The 19,275-nt window shown below is 39.1% G+C and overlaps 2 protein-coding genes across 2 annotated transcripts; both read right to left on the bottom strand.

The window, feature by feature from the left end:
- Positions 1-789: 789 nt before the first annotated feature.
- Positions 790-8,397, bottom strand: LOC139709878 (programmed cell death protein 6-like). The gene is made up of 5 exons (XM_071621832.1): positions 8,250-8,397; positions 7,539-7,824; positions 5,274-5,552; positions 4,546-4,689; positions 790-2,262 (listed from the first exon to the last, which is right to left on the bottom strand). Exons 1-5 carry the CDS (start codon positions 8,274-8,276, stop codon positions 2,036-2,038), a joined length of 963 nt encoding a protein of 320 aa, XP_071477933.1. The 5' UTR covers positions 8,277-8,397; the 3' UTR covers positions 790-2,035.
- A 6,162-nt stretch (positions 8,398-14,559) lies between these two features.
- Positions 14,560-17,938, bottom strand: LOC139709872 (cAMP-responsive element-binding protein-like 2). Its single transcript, XM_071621828.1, has 3 exons — positions 17,818-17,938; positions 16,163-16,390; positions 14,560-14,757 (listed from the first exon to the last, which is right to left on the bottom strand). The coding sequence occupies exons 1-3, from the start codon at positions 17,881-17,883 to the stop codon at positions 14,560-14,562; spliced, it is 492 nt and encodes a 163-aa protein (XP_071477929.1). The 5' UTR covers positions 17,884-17,938.
- Between the last annotated feature and the right edge of the window lie 1,337 nt (positions 17,939-19,275).

Here is a 19,275-nt window from a genome sequence, read left to right as displayed (position 1 = left end):
TTTAAAGATATATATATATATATACATACATATATATATACATATATATATATACATATATATATATATATATATATATATATATGTGTGTGTGTGTGTGTGTGTGTGTGTGTGTGTGTGTACACACACATTCAGACGACAACCTCGAGGTTAGGAAACCTCGAGGTTAAGCTTCTACAAAAGTAGTTAGGGACCGTGAAGACGCACTCGTAGTTAGCTAACCTCGAGGTTAGCTCGACGTTAAGAGCCACGAGAAATCGTATGGTTAGCGTTCTAACCACAAGCCGCGGGGGTCCCCACTTGTACAGCTAAGCACCGTGTGAACACAAAAATAAACGCACTCAAAGGGGCAGGAATTCAACCTCGAGGTTTCGTAACCTCGAGGTTAAGATTCGTCGTGTGGAAGCACGTCGAAGTTAGGGGGCAAGAGCTTAACCTCGAGGTTAGGGATTGTCGACTGAACGTAACTAATGATGTAACAATTCAGAGTGTTTTAGAATGTTAAGTGGAATTCATTAGTAAAAAGTGGCCGAGAGAAGAAACTTAAAGAAGACGAGTCTTTGAAAGCGCGGATAGATTGGAATTTGTTTAATTTATTATGCAAGACATTTCAGATATGGAACACATCGCTTGAATATATATATAAACATATAAACTAAATGATTACAAAGAAAACAATATTTATTCATGGATTACAAGCTAAAATATATATACATGCAAACTTAAAAACAAAAGTGAGTATACCAATAATTATTTGTCTATCTGTTAACAAAGTAGCAATGCGTCTGTTGAAACTGAAGGTTGAAGTAGAAGTATAAAGAAGATAAACTAAGAAATATGACATTACATCCGTTTGTAACCTATCGTACAAAAAGTTGAATCGATTTGAAGTTTGTCTTTTTTCTTATTTCAGTATACACTAGTGAACCAACCAAGGATCGCTTCGAAGCCCTCTTCGATAAAACTTATCGATGTGTATGTTGGTGCGTTTATTTTCATAATATTTTGCATTTCACGATATCACACCTATATTGATTTCAATCTGCCATTGTCTTATTGAAGACATGCTACTGGATTTGTTGAAGTCAGTTCGGTAGTCAGTTTCAGGGGCGGATCCAGGAATTCCGTAAAGAGGGGCGCCTTTACAAAATTAAAGGGGCGCACGCACCCCTCCCCCTTTTTTATTTTTATTGTCGGGACTCATGAAGTGGCCCCAATTCGTTCGCTTCCCTTTGGGGTACGCGTGAAAATCGCGGAAAGCACCGGCCAGCGAAACAGTTATGTAATTAGGAGCCGCGTATAACGCTTTGGGCATTTACATGGTCAATGCAGGAAGGTGGCCAGGGCCCCGTTTTATCAAAAGATAAAATCTATTTCAAATTTCTTTACCACACAGGCTGCCATAGACTTAGAGTTGAAATGAACTATATAATCAATTTAAACTTTTCATAAACCAGGGCCCCGGTCAATGCGAGGCACTGTATCATGTTATTGTGCAATGGTCAAGTTTGTAACAATCACACATTAAGGAAATATGATCTGCTGGAATGGCTTTTGCATATTCGTCACAGCAATAATGTATTATTCAATAAGGGAATCAGTTATGATAAGTTGATGATGATACACCAAAGCGATTCGACAAGACACAGGCCTATACGCTCTTGATAAACCTGTCGAAAGCGCAGTTTAGCCTGCACGATAACGGTGAATGGCGAGATTCTTCTGTGGAATTTTAGTTTGTGTGCTTTGTTTTTTAAGAAAATCCCCCAACAAGCCTGAACACTAACGGATCATGATACTTATTCACCGATGGAATCCTTCTCATTTACTCACTTGTATTGTCGATTAATCAAAAAATATACTTTTGATTAAGTCACGTATTTCTTCCTCCATCATCCACTATTCATCTATTCGATCGTTCTTTCAGTCACTCCTATAGCTTTGTTGAAATTTTGTTTACAATTTTGTCTGTCAATTTGCCATATTCAAGGTACTTACAGCCATGTCTTTAATTCTAATTATTCCGAAATCATCCCTAGGTCTTACTGCCAACGACGATGGAGACAAAGTCCTCGTAGGCGATGTTGATCACGCCAGTTTTCGTCTTATCCCGCCGCCGAAACTCGTCCGTGAGGTACCTGATGAGCGCGCTGATCTGCATGTAGCCGTCGAGCTTCAACTCGGAGTGGTTGACGGTGTCGAATCGCGCCACGGCCATCTGGCAGAAGGCGGGTGAGAAGCGGTACCCCTGCTGGTTCAGAGCTGAGAGTTGCAAAGGGGGAAACCAGTCAAATCCGTCAATAGAACACCTTTCACATGCCCTCAATAAACTAAAATACGGATATAAACACCCCCAGTCATAAACAACAGACCTACAGATAAGTTCACATTAGAAATTTTGCAACAAATGCACTCCAGTAGACAATCAATATGATGCAGGTCATTTTGGATGACTGACAGATTACCTTTCACAACGGCATTTCTTTAAAATCACTATTGTATTCTAAACATGTGTTTTAAAACGTGGGAAACTTTTTCTTCTGTATCGTTCCAATGTATACAAATACAATGCAGATTTTGTCATTTACATTTATATCATATTATATCCGTATCGACGATCTGATGGATGTCAGCCTATTTTATATATATATATATATATATATATATATATATATCTTGCAGTCATGACTACGCGTCATTGGATGCGTCACTATGGACACTGTGCGCTACCTCCATCTGTTTAGCGCGGTGACTTCTTTGAAAGGTGAGTTTCAAAATCCGTCTGCCCATGATCAGACGTGTTTTCATGTCTGTTTCAGAAACGGGTTTGATTAAGATCTTTTGTCACACCATGGGCACTGATGAAGAGTGTGACCTTGCCTTTCAGTATTTGAGAGCTATGCTCCGTTTTTAAGATCTTCAAGATCTAGGATTTATTTTTTTTACGGCGTTCTTCTTCTACTGATTCGTTAACTATATATATATATATATATATATATATACAAAAATCTGTATATATCGTCCATGTATAATGTTTGTTATAATACATAATTATATTAAAAGATGAGGGTGTGGCTCATTTTAGAGATATAGTTAACTTGCTAATGAGGAATTGTCATATGAAATACGAACGATGCATATTATCAGAGGCAGGGTTCAATCATTGTACAACGTTTGTCTCATTTCAGGAGGGGGACAAAATTGAAAAACAACACATCTCATCAGCATCTACCCTTTCCTCAGTTTAGCAGAAACATTTTCCAGTTTGAAGAGTGACAAAGACTGTGTTCAACATTGATAAATTATCAGGAGGGATATCAAAGCTTTGTGACGGCAAATTTGTCGATCGAAACCTGCATGGAACAACTGTCCATTTCAAAAAGGGGAGGGGTAATTTTCTTTACTAACTGTGCAGTGATTACATCAACGTTGTCATGTATGACCTCACATATTTTCACAAAACAGAGCATTGATGAAGGGAACGAAAAAAAAAAACAATAAAACGGGGCAAAGAAAGAAAGACATTTGATTTACACGAGAACGAGACACTGTCTCATCATTTTAAATGCAACGTATGAGTTTATGGAGAAGAAAAATAAAATCATGAATTATTCTTTTTTCAAGCTAAGTAGTGTCATCTGAATTGATTGATACACTCGTCATCACTGAGTACAGTTTTTTTTTCCCGTAGAGCTTCAACAGGATGGCTGAATTACAACTTGTTTGTAATTTTTTGCCAACCACAAGTACTCAATGCAATTTTCAGTTTTACGGATGCACAAAGAAGACTGGAAGTAACAATTAAGCCACTTTTAATGCTGAATTGTCGGACGGTTTTTCTTGATGATGAATATTAAGGCTTGGAGAATGGTAATTGTTATTTCTATTTCATTTTTCCTTGTATGGAAATCAAACAAATGAACAAGCAAGAGTCATCGGTTAACAGCTCGTTATTCCGAAGGTTCGTTATTCCGAAGGCTCTTTATTCCTAAGATTCGTTATTCCGAGGGTTCATTGATCCGAATTTCATTTTCGGATTAACCAATCTTCGGAATAACGAACCTTCAGAATAACGCCATAAATTTTCGGATTAACGAACCCTTTTCATTTTCGGATTAACGAACCTCTATATAGGTATAGGGAATTGCGTGTTTCGGATTAACGACCCTTCGGAATAACGACCCTTCGGAATAGCGAACCTTCGGAATAACGAACAGCACCCGAGTCATCGATGCATGCGGCGTATCGGCCTGTGAACGCTTCAGCTATTAACTCGTTGAAAATATTCATCTGATTAGAATGACAACTGGATAAAATTTCATTTTGTCACAAAAAGTTGCAATTTACCTGTCGGATTAGACTTTCGCCTACTGGATCTGTAGGGTTCTTCAGATCGCTGTGAAAAAGTTGATTTCAAACAACTCTCTCAGCGATCGATCTGAAGAAGCCTATACAGATCCAGTAGGCGAAAGTCTAATCTATAACAGGTAAATTGCAACTGATTGTGACAAATGAACTTTTATACAATTAGCCATCATTTTTTACCTTGTTGGAATTCCGTAGCATTTATGCCACCAGATTTGTCCGCGTCGAATCCTTCGAAGACCCTCTTCCACTGCTGGATGTAGTCCCAGAGGGCGGCAAACTCTCTCATGTTTATTGTTCCGGTTTTATCTTGGTCAAAGATGCCTTCATGAATTTAATATGATAGAAGACGATTAGATACAAACTATAATCAGATTTTAGAATTCATTCATACTTTCAGTTTCAGTAAGTTTTATTTTTCCGCTTGTATAATGGAAATCGATATGACAAAATGAGAAAAATTTCACACAAAAATACACACAAGAGTGTTCATTTCAAATTATGAAATCAGAAGAATAATACATACATAAAATAGTATGTTCCATTGTGTACATAATGTTAAAGTATAGAGGCGGAGGAGCCATCGATGACACAACCCCTATGTAGAAACCTGCCCGGAGAAGGCTTATATTTCGGTATGTGTCCGTTAAAACGGTATCCCTCGTATGTTATACCTGCCGTTTTATTGCCCGACGAGGCGTGGAATTTTGTTCTCTGGACGTTGTCCTGACATGATCGGGGTAAGGTATCTTAAACAGGGCGTTAGAGGGAATGGACTGTGGATGTTAGATCAAGAGATGAGTTTTTGATGTGCCAGGGACTTTGGGTAGTATGCACACTACTATGGGGTTTTCTGTCAATCTGCACTCAAAAGCACATAAAGGGTTAAAGGTATGGTGAATCATCACCTATCATGTGTCTACAGGTTGCCTCGTCGAACGTGGTCCAGTTGGCATTCGTCAGGGCCTGCTGCAACTCCTTAGCCGTCACTTGCCCGGAGTTATCCTGGTCCACCGCCGTGAACCACGAGCAGAGTTCCGGGTCCATTCCCGGAGGAACTCCACCCGGAGCTCCCGGTGCGCCTCCGGGAGTCCCATGGGCGGGGTGGTAGGCCCCTGGAGGTGCGGCTCCGGGGGCGCCCTGCTGGTACGCACCTGGTGGCTGAGCAGCGCACGCTGCACCGTACCCTGTCAACGTGTCAGGATTGTATAGAATCATACAGACTTTGGTCGGAAAACGAGTTACGAGTTAACTCCATTGTTGTTTATTTGAGATACACGTATTTGCAATTAAACCTGCTAAACACAGAAAATGAGAAGAAAATATAGGACACTTTTATTCATGATTCAATGATAGTTCTTTTAAGTATAGCGAGTGAGGTAGGCATACCAATACTGGCCCGAAATGTTTTATTCTGCTCTTATCTGATAATGGACTCACTTTTAATGTTTAAAAATGACCCCTTCACCCACTTTACAAAGTGTTATACTTCAAGGTAAGGAACGAAACGTCAATGTTAGACATTCCATCTTGCCAAGGACTCGTGTAATATTTACTTCATATCCCATAACTATAAGAGCAGCAACAAACTAGCTAGCGATGCCAGATTGCAGCAGAAAGTGAAGCAGGCGTCAACACGAGGTGCCGACAAGCCTGCACTGCAAAAAGTCCGGTGTTAAATAGTGAACACCGAGCTGGTGTTAAATTTTCGGTGCTCATTTATGGTGTTAAATTAACACCTCCGGGTGTCATTTCCAAATATAAAACTGTTTTTTGAAGAGTTTCTTAGTAACTGCACTTCTTGTTGATTTTTGATTTAAACAAGACGATCAAGAATTTTACATTAAAATACTAGATTTTTGAAAAAAATGTGAAAATAAATTTACACCACAGTAACACCAACTGGCGTGGTCTCTTATTGAAGCTGGACGGGTATTAAACCATTGATATTAACACCAACAAATATCAAATCAACACCATGTGGTGTCATTTTTGAATTAACACCAGTACATCCCAGTGTCAAAATATCACCAGGTACAGTGTCAAATTAACACCACGAAGTGTCAGGTGAACACTTTTCAACATCACCACGGTGCATTTTCTACACCTGTGGGTGTGGTCCTCTAATAACACTTGATCGGTGTTAAATTTAACACCCATGGTGTTAAATCTAACACCGATGTTTTTACAGTGTGATGAAACGGGAGGCCTTTGCAAAAGGCTGATAATTACAATTCAGTGAACCGCAAGATTAAAGGTCATGAACGTAAACATAACCCATTCTAACCCTAGCGGATTAACCATGATTGCAGATGGAATCTGACCTGATATAATTCATAGGCCTACTCAATCCTGCCATGTTAAAAATTAATTACACACAACGCGTTCTTATAACTAGATGTTTGCACATTCTGTGATATAGATAAAAGCAATTATGCATGCCTTTCTGTTTCACTACTGATGATGAAAGAAGTAAAATTTACAATGGTATAAGGTAATTATAAAGCATTCGACCAAGAATAAAAAGTGGATATACACAAGTAGCAAAAAATATATGTGTATTACTATAGCCCTTCCCGTTTAATTGCAATGAAGCAGTACACGTGAGTCGTGCACAATCGCACACAATCAATTGGACATGACGCGAGTGCGTATTAATCATTAACGAACAGTCCATAATCGCATACAGACAATGTTTACACTAAACTCCAATGGCGTCGCTGTATAACACTACACTAAGAAATGAAATGTGCGTAAAGTAAAACTCTGATTTTGAAATCTAGTCGGCCCCACTAACTACAATTTTACCGCACAAGTCTAGGAGGAGGCGAGTACACTATAGGCCTACAGACAAATCGTGCAAGCATGCAGGTCTACTCTAAACTTGTTGCCAATGTTCCTCCTTATGTCGCCTTCAGAATGTCAGCCAAAGTAACCTGAATGCCGCTTTGCGCTCTGCATTCCTTTCTTGAGTTAAAGAAAAACTAAACATGAATTTCAATACATATGGGGGCCTAAAGAAACATGATGCGAATCTCATATTTCTGATAATTTTATGGATAGTACACTGAAGTATCTTTACACTCACTCCCATCCCTATCCCCAGTGATTACAATGTACACAGGGGTTAATATCTATATATACCACCATGAATTTTCCGGAATTGAACTCACCTGGTTGTTGCCCATACGGTTGCTGAGGTGGAGGAGCATGGCCGGGGTAACCTTGACCCGGCGCAGGTGCCTGGCCCGCATACCCCTGGGGCGTTTGACCAGCGTATGCTGGATTGGGCGCTTGGCCGGGAAATCCTTGTCCCTGAGGTGGTGGCGCCTGTCCCTGAGTCGGCGGGAACTGTCCCGGATAGCCCTGTCCCGCTGGTGCACCAGGATACCCCTGAGGTGGTGCAGTTGCTCCCGGTGCTGGCCCGCCCATGGGAGGTGCCCCGGGCCCTTGACCGTACTGGAAGGGAATCATAAAGTCATATAACTGTCATTCAATATTATGACATCGCTGATGTACTTTACAGAATGATGTCGATCCTGTATTTTGTAACATTATAGTGATTAACATGCAAATAATGGCGATGACGACAATGAAGAATGCTTGAACAATGACGAAGACGATAATAGTAAAACCACATTGATCATAGCAAAGCGTAACAATATTATTATTGTCATTCATAACATAATATGCTTATATTCCATTATAAATTTATCGGGCTATATTTTCCCTGATAGTTTGCTATTCCAGTACACGATTATGAGAAAAGAACCATATTAGGCAATTAGGTAGCCATGAGTCCCAACGTAAATTACCTGCTAAAAATGAATCAAGACATCCTCACGAAACACAGATCTATATCCCGTAAATTTAATGAAACTTGCCTGCCCTGGTGCTCCTGGATATGCCATAATGATTCCGGAGTTCCTCCTTTTAATTCTTTCCAAATAAAATTGCACCCAAATTGTACTCAAAAGGACACGATTTGACAGACAAAATGTCCTTCGCCGACAAGAAAGCGTCAAGTGGCGAACACACCACGGACTCACAGCGACTATGTACCGTTGTGAAGTCCAAAGTTCAGGCCTCAGAGATGACTTCCTGCGGTGGAAGTAGGTTCCTGCCTAATTTAATGATTGTCTACGAGAGAAGTGACGTCAGACCTTCGGACAGAATAATTATACATATATTCCGAGAATGTACACAAACGTCAGAGTTTGTTAGTATTTCAAGCCAGCAGACGCTATCGGGTCATACGCGTCACGTCTAATTTTAGCACTTAGAAGATGGCAGCTTAACAATATGAGATAGACATACAGTATAATCAATCTTAATCCTGCATAGAGTTATTTCCGATGTATCATGTACTTGCATTTTGCCTTATGATTTCTGAGAATTGTATACTGTCAGGAAAGGAGAACAGTCACTGTAATACCAATTTGTGCTAATAATGATACTCCTATAAGAATATCATTATAGCATTGAAGATAGATCAGTCTTGGAAATCAGCAATATTCTAAAATATGTTCATCGATAACATTCATGGGCATTTTGAAGAACCTGATCTGCTCATCGATGAAAAATGATAAGAGTACAGTGCACTCCCGTTATAACGAAATGCTCGGGACCGGCAGTTTTCTTTCGTTACAACGAAATTTCGTTATAACCGAACAAATAACGACAAGGAAACCACGTATAATTATATCATATTCTAATTGTTGGATACTCATCATATATACACTGGACAGCTATGTGAAATGGGATGGTTCTTTTTAATTTCGTTTAAATATTACATTTAAAAGAGAGCATAAAGTTGTTTGTACTGTCACACATGTATAGAAAATGATGGTTTAGGATTCATTTAGTTTGCTATTCCAAAGGTTCGTTTCTTACTAAAGTTCGTTACTCCGAAGGCTTCTTATTCCGAAGTTTCGCCATTCCCAGGATTCCGACGGTTTGTTCATCTGAAGCTTCGCTCTTCCGAAGATTCGTTATTCTGAAAGTTCACAATTCAGATAGTCATAATAATGTTCGTTTTCCGAAGGTTCGTTGATCGGAAAATGAAATGAGGTTCGTCGTTCCGAAGGTTTGTAAATCATAAAATGAGAAAGGTTTATTATTCCGAAGGTTCTTTGTTCTGAAGGGTCTTTAATCCGAAAATGCAAAAAGATTCGTTATTCCGAAGAAGATTTGTTTAATTAAAAAAAAAAAAATGAGAAAGGTTGGTTATTTCGGAGGTTCGGTTATCTTAAGACGATTATAAAGTTTGTAATTCCTAAGTTTTGTTAGTCGACTCACCTTTTTCACTTTTGGATTAACGAAACTTTCTCGTTGATGTTCCGATTAACGAACGTTTGGAATACCTATCATTCTCGGACTTACGAACCGCCGTAATAAGGACCATATTTCATGGTCGAATTAACGAACCTTATCAATAACGAACCTTTGGATTGACGCCAAAATCTTCGTAAAAACAAACCCTATTTCATTTCCGAACTAACGGACAATTAGGTGTACATATCAGAATCTGTGAGTTTTGTAATAAACAATCTTCGGAATAACAAAACGAACCTTATTTAATTTCAGATTATTGCATTACAATAACGCAAGTTCCCCTTGGAAACTTTGCGTGACGCACGGAGCGAACACAGTGAACACAGTTCGCCCATGCAGAGACGCTATAAAATGCTTGTTCCGCTACGTATTTTCGAAAGCGATCCGCATTTCGTTCTAATTTAAACGGAACACATTTATTTTGTTTTTCTTTGTCAGTGCCGCTCGGAAAAGACTTCGTCATAACGAAAATTTCGCTATAAACGTGTTCGTTATAAGCGAATTTTGTACCATAGACGTAGTTTGGGACCAGAAGTCTTACTTCGTTGTAACGAAATTTCGTTATAACCGTGTTCGTTGTAACGGGAGTGCACTGTAAACTGTATTGCGTTATATATTCCTTATTTCTCTTAATTATTAACAAAAGCCATCGCCATGCTTTTGTCTTTTGTGGATCTTAGTGTAAATGCATACAGCGAGGTCTATGAAACCGTTTCCAAAACATCTAGTCACCACGCAAGTTATTCTGTACCCCCTTCATAAATTATGACTAAAAATAACTGTATACCCACAAGGAATGACAAATTAGAATGCATAAATTTGAAGTTACGATCATCAGTGATAGAAATGCAAAAATTCCAATTTAAAGATATACAAATATGTATTCTTATGAAGTGCTTTAATTTTTTTCCTTTAAATATCTATTTGACCCAATGCTCATAAAAATGCAATGACGTACCAATCTCATGAAGTGGACGTCATAACTGCCATAGTTATACATTCCCTGACGTCTCAAAGTTCAAGAGAATTCCATTTATATGTATACTCGGGGTCTAACCTTTGACCTTAGACAAAACGTATAGACCGATAAGTGTGTCAGGGACAAAAAAAAAAAGCAAACCATCTCACAAACAAGAAGAAAACTGAAACATAATCGGTGTATCGAGAAGACGTGTAATCTCTCATCCAAAGTCGGTACATACCAACACACTTATATACTATTCAGGTTAGACTGTGCCAACAATGGGACTCGACGTGATGACGTCACGGTCAAACTTCTATACGCACGGTTACCACGAAATACCAAGAATCGCAATGTAAAACATTGTCACTTCCGCTTTCGGCTGAGGTTTCGAGGAAAAGCTACAGTACAATGTCCTATACAACCCTTCCTTTGAGAAGGGATGCCTAATTTACACTTTGTATGACCTATCGACATACTAATGATTTTCTTGCAGAAGACAAAGTTAATATAGAAAAATGTTTTAGGAAGCATACTATCAAATATATTGAATTCCTGGGTGCTGATACAAACTGGGGAAGGACAGTGTCTCAGGGTTTTTCTTCCCCCTTCATTTTGACGCACACGTACAAAGACTATACCCTCTCCCCATTTTCTCCATATCAGGACGACTACCATAATCTCCATAATATATCTAGAGTTGCAAATTGGACGAGAAATTAAAGAAGAATGTAGTGCAAGACATTTGTATATGAATTTGGAACAGTGCACTCCCGTTATATCGAACACGGTTATGCCGAAATCCCGTAACAACGAGGTAAAAAATCAGGTCCCAAAATAATCATCTAAATACATGTATCTTTGCTCGATGCTCCATTGTTCGGTCATGACAACATTTCGATGTAACGAAAGAAGATCGCCGGTCCCGACGATTTCGTTATAACGGGAGTGCACTGTACATGGTCTGTTTCGCAAACATTGCTGGAATCCCCAAAATGTATGTACAGCATCATTAGGCCTACATGTTGCATGATACACATCTAGTCCTGAAATGAACGAGATGATGGTTATTCTAATGTTAAACAGCTGGCCAAACTAGCTGTAATGATTGCACATTACACTGACAGTATACTCATGACAGTGAATTCATTATGAAGATGTATACAATGCACTCCCGTTATAACGAACACGGTTATAACAAAATTTCAGTTACAACAAAGTAAAATTAGGGCCGTAACGTTATCCACTCTGTATTCTCATTGTTTATTTATTCGATCATAACGAAATTTCGATATAACGAAACAAAACTGTTGGTGCCGAGGACTTCGTTATAACGGAAGTCCACAGTACCATGAACAATATTGTATTTGCTTTTGAGGAAATCTGTACAGGGTAATAAGTACCAGGTTTCAAATGACCCTTTGGAACTTTTGGCTCCTTCCAATTTCTGACAAATTTTATTGTTTCTGTTTCGTCAAATTCTTATATTGTACACAATGCATGTATTACTTACTTTTTTATCACCACACATACACACCCACACACACACACACACACACACACAAATCAATGAATAAATCAAACAAAGAAATTACAATAACAGAGTGTGTCACAAGTTGAATATTATAATTTCACAGTATTGTATGTACGAGCAGTTTCCTACATATCATCACCCGATCACAATATGGAGCCAAGTAGACAGAGAAACAATGAAAACATTCTTGCAAATCCATGGTGCTGTTTTAATAATGTCATATAACTTTGTCTTTTTTACAGTGCAATAGAAAATACACTGTATACAGTCCGACCTCTTCTATCCGGCCTCCCTTTATCTTGATCTCTCTATTATCTGGATGCAATCTCGCTGTGATTTTTTTTCCTTCAATCTAATAATTACGGGGGAAAGAAGGATTTCAAACTCAAACAAAATTCCTACAAAAACTCACATGAATTACATATTACATGTTATTTCCAACATAATCAGCATACGTTCACATAAAATTTTCATCGAAATAACATGCATTCTAGAAAAAAAAAATCAGTGCATTGCTACCAGGTAGCTGCGTGTATCAAACATTAGGCGTTTTCACATCAGCCCGATGTTTCGAAATAGCACGCTATTTTTCTGACTTGGGACATGAAAAAATATCTTGAGCTTGGATTTTTATCGGGCTGATGTGAAAATGCCTATTGAGTCTTCCATATCTGGCCAAATCCCTTATCAGGCTGAGTGCCGGTCCCAACATATCCGTATAGGAGAGGTCGGACTGTATTTGAGTTTTCTTCAAGTAAGACATGTGCTGACATGATGATTTGTATAACTCACACTGACCTCATATTCTGGGTATGTGGCTAGAAAAGTTGAGGGTGCTGCTACATTCTCTTATCATAGGAGCTAAAAATGTTGCTCTGTATGTGAGGACAACATTGACATATTGCACACGAGACCCAAGTGGGATATGACAAGGAATTTTTGTGTTGAAGTTATCATTGCAAACAGAACCAGGGAGGATGATTATGCTGGTATGGCAGATATGGAAGCGAGAGCTGGATCAAAATTATATCTTTGACACTACAATCTTCTTGTTTCAGTTTACACTGTACAGTTTAAATTTAGCAATGGCATAAAATATAAACTCACATATAAGATTTATCAGAGAAAGAGACAGCTCAGAGAGAAACAAAAGATATCATTGGACCAACAAAACAGTTGCATAATTTTCTGCTCCCCCTTTATCTTCTTGGAAATCAAACAACTTGACAACAAAGGAGAGACAAAAATACATGCTCATACACACACATACAAATGCAACACACATAGATACACATGTAAAGGACCCTATTGTACAAAATATCCAAAATATACAATTGTACAATCACATGTACATGATACCCTCTTCCAATGTGAACATGCACACACAAAAAGACATAATATATGCATATTGTCCCGTTGGACATGCAATCTCTAACTGCTCTTTCTCGATTGTCATCTTCAGATATGCCTCCATAGACAGCATACTTTAGAATAAGAACACTTTGGATGACAAATAAATAAGTCTCACATAAGCTGACATGCACAGGACTGAAGAAAGTCTATTGACTCATGCAGAAGTCAACAAAGTAAAAACAGAAGAGGGGAGTAATATCCTAAACTTTTTCACTGCGTCAATTTAAAGTTAATATGGTGGCTCAAATGACAACTTAAGTGAGGTACCATATTTCTATAATCTGTGACACGCTTTTTTTTTTTTCTGTAATGAGGTTTCGTTGAACTGACACTGCATTAGCTCTTACATTATATATCATGACTGGTATCTATTACAATCTCAGCGATTCTAGTGGTCTCTTTCTTTCAACCAGGTTTTTGTTGTCTCGGCTTTTTTTTTTGCCGTTATTATTTGCTGAAAAAGAGTTGTGTTCTTGAAGAGGAGAGAAATAATTTGATTTAAAATGACTCATGAAAACACACATACATGGTGCGAAATGTAGATATAATTGTCATACTACAGGATTCTTAGTGAAGATAGGTTGGAAACATTTCCTGAACTACATTACTCTGTATTTCGTTTTATGCATACAACATGAAATGTGCAGTAGCCAGAAATGTGTTCTGCTTTTTATATATGCATCTTCACTGTCGTGGACAAAAGCATGATCAATGGCACTTTTCCTGAGGTATAGACATGTATCTAAACAAGTCCTCGTGAAGAAAACGGCCTTTCATCTCCTCTCTCTTCCGCACAGCATAATCACCAAGTGCTGAAAGATGTGCAGAATGTGTAAGCATCGAGAGTTTGGTGCTTGGCACGAACGAATGTGTCTCCCTCTGCCATGACATTGTCTCGATTAGCATCTTCCTGACAGTTTTAAAACTAAAATTTGTCTGTTGTTGATGACTGTCAGTCAAAGTCATCATCGCTACTGGAGTCTCCACCGGCCATGGCTGGAAGCTGAGAGGTCTTGTCAGATGAGCAACCGGGCACATTGTCCTCCTCCTCCTCTTCTTCCTCTTCCTCTTTGGTCACATCCTCCTGGAGTGTACTCCTGATCTCCGCTGGCTGCTCTCCGTCGTCCATCATCTGACAGAAGTTCTTGTACTGTCAGAACAAAAGCGATGTAACGATAAAAATATATCAATGACATTATACCGTATGTCCCCCAAAAAAATTACAACGGTACCTTTCACAACGATAACTTTAGAAATAGTGAATCAATCCAAACACAATTTCAGGGTATGAAACTATAACTCATAGCCCACATCTTACAGAAAATTCCATTTTATTTGCTTCAGTGGTCAAAGAGAAATGAGAATTTTTTTCTCGTAGAGCATGTCAGGAATCCCTTCCCTCCAAGTTCTGTCTATTGTGTTTACACAATAATATGCAGTTCCAAGAACATCCAAGTGCTAAACTTGGAAGAATCAGACTCATGACATGCTTTGCAACAATCCACATTTCTCTGTGACTGCTTAACCAAACTGAATGGGGTTTTCTGCAAAATAGAGCTCAGATGTTATATGTTAAGACACTGAAGTAGCATTTAGATGGTTTAATCATATTGGGCGTTATCAATGCAAAAATCTAATTGTAATTTTTTTTTTTTTTTTTGGGGGGGGGACATACTGTAAAAAAATATCACATTAAGAAAAAAAAGAAAAAAAAAAGAATAACTGCTGCAGCAGAATCCTTTGAATTATCACAACCACAGCTCCCATAGTTGACTTAGTAGTCTATGGCCAAACACTTGCTCTTGAAGAAATTACATCAGACTTGTTGATGCATCCGTATTACAAAAGGGATTCAAAACAAGATTTTAAGATGTTATTCACCTGACATTCTCTTATTTCATCCTTTATAATGTTCAACAGATATCTGAATTTCCCCTTTTCTTCATTAAAGTGCAGTCCTACTTGAGATGTGTAAAAAGACTAGTTAGAAGGCATAATACAGTCCCATGTATGTTGTTGGGTTTGTCAACAAAATGTAGCTTCTGGCAGGAGCACACTTATGCTTGGAAGAGGTATGTAGGTAGCTGTACAACTTATTCTCCCGCAATGAAGTTGTATAGCACAGAATCAAGTTCTTCATCATGGCAGTGGTATGTACCATGTTGACCTTGGTATTCCATGTTTTAGGGTTTGCACTAAGTGTGACACGATCTGTCGAGTATATTGCAATTAAGCAAACACGATTCATGTATTTAATCATTTCAAGTGGGCTATGGGCAATGAGATTTATATCAAAAAATCTTACCAGTAATGACAGCTAATTTTCAGGAACAAAAGATTCCATTCCAAAGTATGAGGCACAAACATTTTGCCAAAAGATTGTATTTTGGTGGTCGGAAAAAAAAAAGAAATTGTTATGCCATTTACAGCGATATCAGGATAAAAATATATATATCAGGATATTGACAGTTCAATGTATATATAATGTTGGTGTAACAACATCTTTTCCGTGTCAGAAGCCATTACTAGTCATTGCAGCATAGAGATCTATTTACCTGTTCCAGCTTTTCGCGCAGCCGCAAGATTTGCTTTTCCTTAGCTGCCACTGTTTCTTCCAGGAGTTGGTACTTCTGCTTCTTACGTGCCCGACACTCCCTTGCACTCTGTCTGCTCCTCTCCAGCTTGGCATTCCTGTCAACCCTAGAGGGCCTCCTTCCTCGCTTGCCACCCGCTGACTGGATCCGCCGCAGACGCCCGCTGCTCCTCCCAGGCTGGTCAACTCCCTAAAAAAAAAAAAATTTCATATGATATCAATAAGCAGGAAGGCTTTTCTTACTCTCTTGTTTAGCTGGGCTGGGGAAGGCCAACATCAACAAAGCAAATATCATGCATTTAGCCTGGGCTACTAGTACACTGTACTACATTATACAAATGATGCACAGGATAGAGTGCGGTAGTGGAGGCGTAGCGCACTCGAGGGTATTTACAATTGTGAAACATGCACGAGGCGAAGCAGAGTGCATGTTGCACTACATTGTAAATACCCTTGAGTGAGCTGCATCTCCACTAACGACACGAAATAATCCTGTGCATCATTTGTTTTATAAAATGGGTCAAAAATTCAAACAGCATTTTTCAGCGTTTTTCACGTACCTTTGTGGGTCAAGACGTCCAAAACTGTTCGTCCCAAACATTTACGAACGTCGCACTCGGAAATCCCGCACATATAAGTATGATGGGGGGTTGGGTTTCCGGACACTTAAGTTCCTGCATGAAAACTTACTTATTTTACATAGAATATGCACCCTTTACCTTAAAGACTTGATATAGACTCCTCATATAGGCCTACTAGACAACATACTCTGAAAACGGCGTGAGAATTAACCTGCTAAATCGTTGGATTTGCCCTTCAAAGTGACTCCATGTACGCGTCCGGTCCCACAACGCTTGGTCTACTGTACTGTACGTATAAGAGTATACGTACGCCACACATGTTATGCACAAGGGAAGAAAGGCCGGCCGGCAGGCAGCCCGAACTAGAAGTTGTTTACAGGATTGACAGCGCGTATGCATGCAATTCAAAGGAGCCGCCGCGCGCACAGACGATCGGCAATAGGATTTAACACGCAGTGCAATGGGACTAGAATAGCCAAAGCACACGTGACTCATTTCAGCGCTTCCTATTGGCTACATTCTTGAACCCATTTTATAATATGTACTATTACTTAATAGTGCAGTGTTAGAATAGATTTTCTCACACCATGTCATCCAAAAAGATCCATGTGCGTGCGTGCACACCCCGGACAGTTGCTACATGTTGATGACTGATCATCATATTCTGCAATTCTGTACGCCAGTAGCCAGTACCGGTACGGTATAAGATAAATTTTAAGGATCTATGTGACGGAATTGTTGCACATGTTGTATAGCATGCATTAAGATTAATTATACTAACACAGCCCTGTCGCTGTTGCACGGCGTCTGGTCGGGCACCGGGCTCACCGGCCAACCATGCATAAAATACACACAGACCAACGTACACAGTGTACAACGCAACAGTGCAACCTACAGTCACAAACACACACACACAGGAGTCATCTGATTGCTACGCTACATCATTAGTTGCAATATGTGGGACCATGCTTTACGGATTTGACGTTGGAAGAATTCTACGAAACGCGTCGACGAACAAGCAGAAGGTGAAACTTACTTCCTCTTGGTTTTTCTCCGAAGCGTCGCGACCCCCGTCGTCTAACGAATATTCTGGTTTAGTCATAATGACTTACTTTGCTGAAATACAACGGAGGAAACTTGAGTCGGTATGAAGGGAGATTAGTTTCCGGTCAATGTTTGTAAACATTCCGTGACGCATACATCCGATCAACTACCGATATCGCCGGAACAAGTTATCGATAGTTTAATGAATCGGTACGCGTGACTCGATCATGCATGCAGAACTCCGGATGATTTCAGACTTGGTCTTTGACATTTAAAAAACTATTCGTTTTTCAAAATATATAACAAATCATAATGAACAAGGGTGATGACATTGCAGATTTACCATAAGAATGCATGCAATGAATCGGGGCTCAAGGAAGCAAAACAAAGAGAGAGAGAGAGAGGGAGAGAGAGAGAGAGAGAGAGGAGAGAAAGCCATGCATAAAATGTAAGTATTCAATAATGGAATAACATTGCTCCATTTCTGAAATATAAAGCCTCTATGTCATCATCCTTGTTCAGTGTAATTTGTCTTAGGTTTTTTCAGAATAGTGGTTTCTCTGCTCAAAGACCGCAATACTTTCTACGAATCTATGCGTGGAGCTGATGTCAAAGTAGTCCCAGAGCTACTTATGAAAAATCGTCTGTAATACACTCAGCAAAAAATAAACACTTTTTCAAGTTCTTATTTCTCACTGAATATTAACCTAAATAGTCTAGGGCTTAATGTTCTTACTACAAAATGTATGTAAAGGTAATTCTAATACCTAGCAAAATGGTTGGTCAATAAAAAGGGGAAACTTTACGCATGAGCACAATTCGTTTTCCTCTTCTAAGGCACAAAAGTAAAAATTAATTTTTTTCATTTTTTTTTCATTAAAAGGAAATTTCATGAAAATTACACATTCCATCAACTTGATACTGGACATAAAATTTCATTGAAAGAGTAACAATTATTCAATCTGCTTTCTGAAAGAGGTTAGTCAAGTGCTCTTTCATTGTGCTAGAAAAGTGAGTGTGGAATTCCCTTTATATTTTATTTATATTGTTGTCCACATGTGACGTCATAACCTCTAGTAGTCTCCTCACCCAGTGGCTCCAACACCAAAACTTTAAGAATTCATAACTTTTGCATCGATTGTCCGATTTTCCTCAAACTTTCACTGATGTGTTCTACTAGTGTTGCTGCTTTCACTCAATCCACATTGCTCTGGGTTTTGGTTTCCTGCAAAACAAGTGGAGAAGTGATATACTGTATAGTCTTGGACTGTGTCCCATATCAGCATGGGATATAATTCCAGGGGCGGATCCAGAAATTCCGGGGGGGGGGGGTGCATTCGCCCCTCATTTTTCTTTTTATTTCTTTTGTCACGGTAGACAAAAAATAAGGGGGGGGGGCGTCGGGCGCGCCCCCTTGATCCGCCACTGAATTCCACCCGAACTCCATGTT

Source organism: Diadema antillarum, unplaced genomic scaffold (genome assembly GCF_040938485.1).
Source record: "Diadema antillarum isolate AM-2024a unplaced genomic scaffold, OU_Dant_1.0 seq00001476_RagTag, whole genome shotgun sequence".
Lineage (NCBI taxonomy): Eukaryota > Metazoa > Echinodermata > Echinoidea > Diadematoida > Diadematidae > Diadema > Diadema antillarum.
The sequence above is the reverse complement of the archived record's forward strand: the minus strand, read 5'-3'. Positions and strand labels throughout refer to the sequence as shown.

Bases quoted from the DNA above. Each gene is read 5' to 3' on its own strand.
- LOC139709878 (XM_071621832.1), bottom strand. From the start codon at position 8,276: ATGGCATATCCAGGAGCACCAGGGCAG. The intron at 7,825-8,249 runs GCAAGTTTCATT...ATTCCCTTCCAG, and splicing joins ATCCAGGAGCACCAGGGCAG to TACGGTCAAGGGCCCGGGGC. The intron at 2,263-4,545 runs GTAAAAAATGAT...TGCAACTCTCAG, and splicing joins TGCTACGGAATTCCAACAAG to CTCTGAACCAGCAGGGGTAC.
- LOC139709872 (XM_071621828.1), bottom strand. From the start codon at position 17,883: ATGACTAAACCAGAATATTCGTTAGACGACGGGGGTCGCGACGCTTCG. The intron at 16,391-17,817 runs GTAAGTTTCACC...TTTTTTTTTTAG, and splicing joins CGGAGAAAAACCAAGAGGAA to GGAGTTGACCAGCCTGGGAG. The intron at 14,758-16,162 runs GTAAATAGATCT...TTGTTCTGACAG, and splicing joins TGCGCGAAAAGCTGGAACAG to TACAAGAACTTCTGTCAGAT.